This window comes from Capsicum annuum, chromosome 8 (genome assembly GCF_002878395.1).
Source record: "Capsicum annuum cultivar UCD-10X-F1 chromosome 8, UCD10Xv1.1, whole genome shotgun sequence".
Classification (NCBI taxonomy): Eukaryota; Viridiplantae; Streptophyta; class Magnoliopsida; order Solanales; family Solanaceae; genus Capsicum; species Capsicum annuum.
This window is the reverse complement of record NC_061118.1, coordinates 664477-673434: the sequence shown is the minus strand read 5'-3', so window position 1 is coordinate 673434 and position 8958 is coordinate 664477. Positions and strand designations below refer to the sequence as shown.

The window sequence follows — 8958 nt, the reverse complement described above, 5'->3', positions numbered from 1 at the left end:
AGACGAGTTGAAAGTGTTTAGTTGTCAGTCGAGATCAAATCGAGGAGTTTAAATGTGAGTTCTCAAAGTTGAAATGCTTACTTGTTAGGTTGTGTCAGCTAACAACTTAAACTGTCAACTGTCAACTACATAGATAGACACCTTAATTTGACGTCAACTGTCAACTACACTCTAACTAGATATTTCAATTTGTCTCTGTTGTGTCAGCTAAACACTTAAACTAACAAAACGATCATCTAAATATCTCTAAAAATTTGTGTATACACAACATCGAATGTCCACGAGACACAGCGAGAACGAGTTCAAGTGTCCAGATGTATATTCTCAAAGTTGGAGTATTTCGTTGTCAGTTGAGATCGAGTTAAAGCAATTATCAATGTATAGGAGAAGAGAAAAACGACATTTCCTTCATTTTAATTAACGTGACACAATTTGACTTGACATGAAATTTTAAGAAACAAACTACTCTAATACATTTAAAATATAAAATATATTATTATATATTATAATATATTATTTAAATTTTGTGATCTTTAATATATTATAGGAAAAAGACATCGTTTCCATCCAAACTATACCCGAAAAGTCGAAGCCACACCTAAACTATACTAGTGACCTATTACAGACCTAAACTATAAAAAAGTGAAACTATGTACACCCTGTCAGGCTACCACCACTTGCATGTGGTGTAATGTTTTACACGCGCTGCCACGTCAGCACCACGTCAGTAAAAAGTATCACTTTTTTATAGTTAATTAGGTGTGTAATAGGTCACTTATATAGTTTAGGTGTAGATTCGACTTTTCGACTATAGTTTGGGGTGGAAACGATGTCTTTTCCCTTAATATTTTTAGCCGTTTACTGTTGTTATTTAATAGGCTGAACGCGCCTAAAATAAGTGTAACACACGCGCCTTAGAATGGGGGTCACGGGGAGGTAATAATATCACTTTTATATAGTTAAGGTGTGTAATAGATCATTTATATAATTTATGTGTGGCTTAGACTTTTCTTGTATAGTACGGGATGAAAATGATGTCTTTTTCCTATATTATATAATATATTTGGCTCTTCCACCAAGAAGACATTTTGGTAGGTCAACCACTACATAAGTTGTCATCCATCTTATGTAAATAAATGTTCAATATATAATTAGTATGGGTATTTTTTATTAATTGTCTTTAACATACCTTTAATTTCTTATATAAGTAAATGTTTTTTTTTCCCTTGGTATAAGCATGGATAAATATTATCTACCTTATATTAAATGTGTATATTATTTCATTTAAGATTTTAAATTTTAATATGGAACCATGATTAATTAATTTATATTTTGACCTTATTTATTACTTACATTAATGTAAAATAACTATTTTGGCTTAATAGAAAAATGAAGATTAATAACAATTCAAAGTCAACCATTTTGTGTGGACTAGGAGTAATACTTATTTTCAAAGTCTTCCACTTTATGACTTTGGATAAATATTCCCCTTTTTTTTTTTTTTGCCTATATATTCATTTTTCTATTTAAAATTATTTGTCTTATTTTCATTTTTTGTTTGTTTTAAAAAAGAATGAGTATTATTTGTATACTTATAGTCTGTTTGGCTAAGTTTTGAAAAAATTAAAAGTGTTTATTTCAAAGAGTTGAGATTTATCGTCAAGCTTTTAAGAAAAAAAAAAAATTAATTGAAAAGTAACTTTTCTTCAAAAATATTTTTGAAATATTGGCTAAACACAAATTATATTATGTTATTAATAAAAATATTTTTTAAATTAATTAATTAGCCAAATACAAACACGTACCACTAGTCTGAATTATTTTTTTCGAAAACACTTATGATTCAAAATTAGAAGATTTTGAAAGTTTCGCCAAACAGACTATTAGCTAGTAATTTTAAATATAAAACTTCGCATGACATATTTAAAATCAAGAGTTCGAAAAATATATTGATACGTTATATATATCTTTAATTTAATATCACTAATAAAATAAAATAAAGGAAATAAATATTATTCCATTTTGGATGGTCCATGGAATTGCAATTAAGTTATTGCATTCATGTTACAAAAAGTCAAAAGTTTTTGTAGATAATAGAAGTTGCTTTAGTCAACTTAATTTACACATCAGTTGTAAAACGATGGCGGAATCAGAATTTTTATTAAGGAGATTCAGAAATAAATATATGAATAAATCAAAGGAGGTTCAACATATGCTATATACACGTCAAAAATAATTTTAACCATATATAAATAAAATAATTTTTCACCGAAGGGGGTTCGGATGAACTCCCTCACCAAAGGGTAGCTCCGCCCCCGTTGTAGAATCCAGATACTCGAATCCGAGACCTCTAATTAAAGATACGAAAAACTCAATAGTAAAACGAGCTATGAATTTGATGACAAGTCCGACATTCATAGCGTCAAATCCGCACTCTCTACCAAGGCTTTCGTATTCACAGAACTTGAGATCGATACCTCTAATTAGGGAAAGACGAAGTTCTATCCATTCTGTTCCATCCTTGGTGGTAACATGCGCGGAGCTAGAGTACTGAACCTCCTTCGTCGAGAAATTACATGGTATATACAGTGTTAAAATTATGTCGTACATATGTATATACAGTACATGTTGAATCTCGTTGACGTCTCTTATATATATATATATATTTATTTATATTTTTGAACTTTTTATTGTGTTGCTTGAAATTTGAAAGCCCTTTTAGTGGGCTTGCCATGGTATGGACTGGCCCATTTGATTTTGGGCTCAAAGAAGAGAAGATGAGTTGTTCACATAAAATCAATGAAAATATTATTTTGGGCAAATAATATAAATCTCGATAATTTAGAGTTTAATTATAGAAAATTTTCATATTTTGCATAATTACTGAATGCTTAGATTTTGGATATATCGAGATATATAATTAGCTTCGGATAAATCCAACAAAGATACATTTTTTCCTTTGTAAAGATACATAATTAGCTCACGATATTTTTTTTTTTTTTTTTTTTCTGATTTTTGGTTTGTCAAGATAGATATACATCCAAAAAAGATACATTTTTTCTTTTGTAAAGATACATAATCAACTCTGGATATAGTTTTTTCGATTTCCCCGATACATCCAACGAAGATACATAATTTGTTGGAATTTTTGAAATTATTTTATAAGGGTGAAAATTTGTGTAAATATGATAAGTTAAGTTGTATATTTATGTTATTTTTCCTATTATTTTTTTAACAAACTAAAAAAAGAAATTATATCAAATAAAATAAGACAAAAGATGTGTCAATGGTTTAGGCAGCTCCTTTTTTTCAGGTCAACTAATTTAAGTTTTATTCAAATTTCAATTTCAATTTTGATTTTGATTTTGGCAAGTTGATAACATGAATTAGATTAATTGAATTTCAAACTTATTACCCAAAAAGAAAAAAAATCAATTAATTGTGATGGAATGATTGAGATTCCTGTATTCTTAATTAGACGTCTCGCGTTCGAGTTCGAATTCTTAAAATGAAAAAAGTCCAGATAACATTAGCAAAGTCGCAGATATTTATTTCCTTGATATTTATTTTTATTTCTCATCAAATGAGCGATCGAAAATAATAAATATTTAGGACCATTTTGGATTATGCTGGTATTTATAACATGATATGATAACAATACAATACAACACGTAACAAGTAATATAATACAAGTTGTTATTAATAACTTAACTATATAGTATAATACAAGAATTTTATTGGTCAATTTTGGAAAACGTGAATTTGGTGAACAAACAATTTTCAAATTCTTGAATTTTCTTCTTCTTAATTAGCTCAACAAACTTTATAAAAACCAAAATAAAACAACACCAAAAACATGTTCTTTTTTTCATTTTATAGGACTATATATTGAAAATTTTTACAAATTTTATTTGATAAAATTGTATAGAATATGATAGTACTACAATTTATAGAGTTATTTGTGAGTACTTTGGTTCATTTGAGTTATGGATTTTACATATTTAGTACAGGTGTTGCTAGTGATTGGATTTATAAGACAAGTTTTGAGGATGATAAAGAAATTATAAAAAGTTCAAAAGATTTGATACCTATTGTTTTGGTTCATGGAATATTTGGTTTTGGCAAAGGGGTGAATTTCTTTTGCTTCGTTTATCGTATTATTTGTTGTTGCTATTGTTCGTTTTTTTATTATTTTCTGTATGCTTAGTAATTCTCCTATTATTATATTCTTCGGAGCCCAGCATCTGGTACTCCCGAATTATGGTCAAAGTTGCTACGACACACACCAACTTCACAGGGGTTCTATTACCCCTGAAACTCAATTTTAGCATATTTTTATTATCCTTTTGTGCGGACATGACACCTTTATTACATAAAAATGGAGCCCACGTCAATGGTGCCACATCAGCTAAAAAGGTGTCGCATCAGTTAAAAAGGTTAACAAAAATGCGCTAAGATTTAGTTCGAGGGCAATAGGACCCCCGTGAAGTTGGAATATGTTCAGGGTATTAGATGCTTTTTGAGGATGATAAAGATATTATAAAGAGGTCAAAAGAATTGATACCTATTGCTTTGGTTCATGGAATATTTGGTTTTGGCAAATTTCTTTTGCTTCGTTCATCGTATTATTTGTTGTTGCTACTGTTCATTTTTCTATTATTTTGTAGAGGAAAGCATCCGATACCCCTGAACTATGATCAAATTTGGTACGACACACTCCCTTGAATTAAATTTTAGCGTATTTTTGTCAACCTTTTTAGCTGACGTGACACCTTTTGTCGACCTTTTTTAGTTGACGTGACACTTTTTGTCAATCTTTTTTAGCTGATGTAGCACCTTTTGTCAACCCTTTTTAGCTGACGTGACACCTTTTTGTCGGTCTTTTTAGCTGATGTGACACCTTTTATCGATCTTTTTAGCTGATGTGGCACCTTTTGTCAACCTTTTTAGCTGACGTGACACCTTTTTGTCGGTCTTTTTAGCTGATGTGACACCTTTTATCGATCTTTTTAGCTGATGTGGCACCTTTTGTCGACCTTTTTAGCTGACGTGACACCTTTTGTCGATCTTTTTAAGCTGACGTGGCACCTTTGATATGGGCCCACGTGTAATATTAAAGATGTTACATCAACACAAAAGGATGACAAAAATATGCTAAAATTGAGTTCGGGAGGTAATAGGACCCCATGAAGTTGAAGTGTGTCGTAGAAACTTTGACCATTGTTCGAGGGGTATATTGGGTGGTTATCTCTATTTTTTATATGTTTAGTAATTCTCCTACTATCATATTCTTCGATTTTAATATTGTATGTTGTTTTCTTTGCTTTGTTTATCGTACTATTTGTGGTTGCTACTGTATTTTTCTTTGTCGTTTTCTATATGTTTAATAATTCTCCTATTATCGCATTCTTCGATTTTACTATTGCATGTTATTTTGGTTTCTTCGATTATCGTACTATTTGTGGTTGCTAGCTATTGTTCTTTTCTACATTATTTTCTGTGCGTTTAGTAATTCTCCTACTATCATATTCTTCGATTTTACTATTGCCTGTTGTTTTCTTTGCTTTGTTTATCGTACTCTTTGTGGTTGCTAATGTATTTTTCTCTATTGTTTTTTATATGTTTAGTAATTCTCCTATTATCATATTCTTCGATTTTACTGTTACTTGTTGTTTTCTTTGCTTTGTTTATCTACTATACACTTTTACTTGGCGTTAGCAAATCGTCTTAGTAATTTCCATCTCCACGTGTTTCAAATGAGTTTCGGTGGCCTAGTAGTCAATAAAACGGGCTGAAAACCATGAGATCTCAATTCAAATCCCAATAGAAACAAAACGTCAGTAGGTTATTTCTTTCCATTCATTGTAGCGTTAGTGGATAGAGTTACCTGGTACCTGCGCTGGTGAGAGGTGACAGGTATACTGTGGAATTAGTTCAGGTGCGCGAAAGCGCAATGTTACATTTGTTTGTTCTAATTGTCATATGGACTTGCAAATGTAATGTTTTTTTTTTCATTTTGTAGAGATTGGGAGGACTTTCATATTTTGCTGGTGCGGAGAAAAAGGATGACAGGGTTCTTGTTCCAGATTTGGGCTCGCTAACCAGCGTATACGACAGGTGATTTTTTTTAGGATTTAAATGGTTATCTTATCGCGCTATTTCGTTGTTGTTGTTAAGTGTCATACATTGGTTGAGGGATCGACTATTTGCTTAATGAGCGAGTTGTTTGAGTTAGGCTTGACGTCCATTTTATTCGCATGGCATCAGAGCAGACACAAAATTCTTGAGTTTTGACTCTATACGTTAGCGTTTTGAAGACTTGATTAAACAAACGAAAGTGCTTTCTCTAACACCTTAAGCTTTTAGATGCGATTGTTGCTTCCTGTTCTATCGAGTTTTTGCAACGATTAATGGATTTTAGGTTTTAGGGCTCGTGAATTGTTCTATTATTTGAAAGGCGGGCGAGTTGATTACGGAGAAGAACATAGTAAGGCTTGTGGGCATTCCCAATTCGGACGAGTTTATAAACAAGGTCGAAATCTTTTTATTTCATGGAGATAGCATCCAGTACCCCCTCGAACTATAGCTAAAGTTTCTACGACACACTCCAACTTCACGGGGCTCCTATTACCACTGAACTCAATTTTTGCGTTTTTTTGTCACCCTTTTGTGCTGGAATGACACCTTTATTACATAAAGATGGGGCCCACATCAAAGGTGCCATGTCAGCTAAAAAGGGTGACAAAAATACGGTAAAATTGAGTTCAGGGGTAATAGGAGCCTGTGAAGTTGGAGTGTGTCGTAGCAACTTTGGCTATAGTTCGAGGGGTACTGGATGCTTTACTCTATTTCATGCTATACTTAATAAATGACGAACCTTTATAACTATTGCGACATGTTTAAGTTTCAAAAGTCGTTCTTTCTTTGTTAAACTTCATGTTAAGTTCACTAAGAATACTGCATTTCCATCTTTGTCGATTCAATGCCTCGCTTAAAACTAACCGATTAGATTTCCTCGCGAAAAATGAAGCAGGAAACTATCCCGAGTGGGATGAAGATCACCCGATTCATTTAGTAGGGCATTCAGCCGGAGCACAGGTTGTTCGGGTTCTGCAACAGATGCTGGCTGACAAGGTAAAGTAGCGCTCGTTCAATTGAAAAGTTCTGACGCTTGAAATAACCTGTTCGATGTTAACCTTAAGCTTACTGCAATAGGCATTCGAGGGTTATGAAAACACTTCGGAGAATTGGGTCTTGAGCGTAACGTCATTATCTGGAGCACTCAACGGGACAACTAGAACATACTTCGATGGAATGCAGTGAGTTTCTGATCGTCTTTACTTACTGCAGTTTAACCTTATATGATCGAGTGACACCTCAGCGCTAAATTTGATAGAGCTCTGAGTTAATGTGTCAAGCTTATAGGTTTGACTTCGGGTTCCTATATGATTTTGAGACGGTACTTAAGGAGGCACTCGACACACAGAACATGTAGCAGTAGTAGTACTTCGATTTTTGTCCTATTTTGTTGTAGTTACTGTTCTTTTTAAGAACGTTTTGTCATGTTTTTAGTGTTTTATTATGGCTTCTTCCTTTTTCTTGGACTGTTTCGTTGTTCTTTTTCTTGAGCCGAGGGTCTATCATAAACAGTCTCCCTACCTTCCACGGTAGGGGTAAGGTTTGCGTATACACTATAAAAGTCGTTATAAAACTGCATTATACTGAATTTGACTGAATTCTTCTACAGACCTGAAGATGGGAAGTCGTTAATGCCCGTAAGTTTGCTCCAACTTTGCCGCGTTGGAGTAATCGTTTATGAGTGGCTCGATATTCGCTGGCTGAAGGACTATTACAGCTTTGGGTTTGATCACTTCAGTATGACGTGGAGGAAAGTTAGTGTCGGGGGTCTTATCGACTACCTTTTAGGGAACACCGGTCCATTTGCTTCAGGCGACTGGATACTTCCGGATGTTACCATCCAGGGGTCGATCGAGTTGAACAGCCTCTTACGTACATTTCCTCGAACATACTACTTCAGCTACGCGACCAAGCATACCACGAAAGTTATAGGACGTGTAGTTCCTTCTGGCATTCTACGTATACATCCTTTGATATTCATCAGAGTCCTGCAAATGAGTCAATATCGGCATCCTCGTGATGTTTCTCCTCCGTACAAGGGCTATAGGTTCGTGTCTCTTGCTCCTCTTTGAGTATGCACGTCCAGACACATCAACTTGTCTCGATTGCATCAGTTGAACGCTCCAACTTACAAAATGATCATCTCGACACCTTCAAGATATATGTGCCACGTCAGCATCAGGTGTTCACGAGACATAGTGGGGACAAGTTGGAACGTTTAGTTGCCAGTTGAGGTGTCTGGACGTGCGCTCTCAAAGTTGAAGTGGTTACTCATCAGCTGAATCCAATTTTGAGTGTCTGTTTATGTATAATATTACGGAACTTCAAATAGCTGGTTCAATACGAGCAATAATAACTCGTTTCATCATCTCATTGCTTTTACCTCATCTTATACATGCAGCGATGAAGATTGGTGGGACAATGACGGCGCTCTCAACACCATATCTATGACGCATCCTCGTTTGCCAGTTGAACACCCTAGTCGCCTTGTTATTAAAGATTCTGATTGCCAGCCGTTGCAACCCGGTATCTGGTAAGTAACCATTGTTCTAGACATTTTTTCATCGTGAGAAGTATCGATCATTCTTGTATAGAATTCCAAGTAGGCAATAGTTTTGTGACTGTACTCATTCTGGTATCCGATCTGAGTGAACCTATTACGTCTTAATGTGCTCGGACACTTCAAATTGCTGACATCTGCATGCTGGATCTTCCTAAAGTAGTAGATATTTGAAGAGTCCGAGCAACATTTGCTTATGTCTATCTGGTTATCAGAGTGAACCTATTATGTCTTAATGTGCTCGGACACTTCAAAATGCA

General features: G+C 33.9%; 1 protein-coding gene across 1 annotated transcript; it reads left to right on the top strand.

Annotated features, from left to right (window-relative positions):
• Positions 1-3855: 3855 nt before the first annotated feature.
• LOC107878992 (lipase) lies at positions 3856-8877 on the top strand. The gene is made up of 7 exons (XM_047394249.1): positions 3856-4129; positions 6023-6117; positions 6429-6532; positions 7034-7134; positions 7216-7319; positions 7748-8185; positions 8540-8877. Exons 1-7 carry the CDS (start codon positions 3932-3934, stop codon positions 8673-8675), a joined length of 1176 nt encoding a protein of 391 aa, XP_047250205.1. The 5' UTR covers positions 3856-3931; the 3' UTR covers positions 8676-8877.
• Positions 8878-8958: the final 81 nt, after the last annotated feature.

Excerpts from the sequence above, each read along its gene's own strand:
- LOC107878992 (XM_047394249.1), top strand. The coding sequence starts at position 3,932 with ATGATAGTACTACAATTTATAGAGTTATTTGTGAGTACTTTGGTTCAT. Across the intron at positions 6,533-7,033 it reads CGGACGAGTTTATAAACAAG|GAAACTATCCCGAGTGGGAT; the intron begins GTCGAAATCTTT and ends AAAATGAAGCAG. Across the intron at positions 7,135-7,215 it reads AACAGATGCTGGCTGACAAG|GCATTCGAGGGTTATGAAAA; the intron begins GTAAAGTAGCGC and ends TTACTGCAATAG.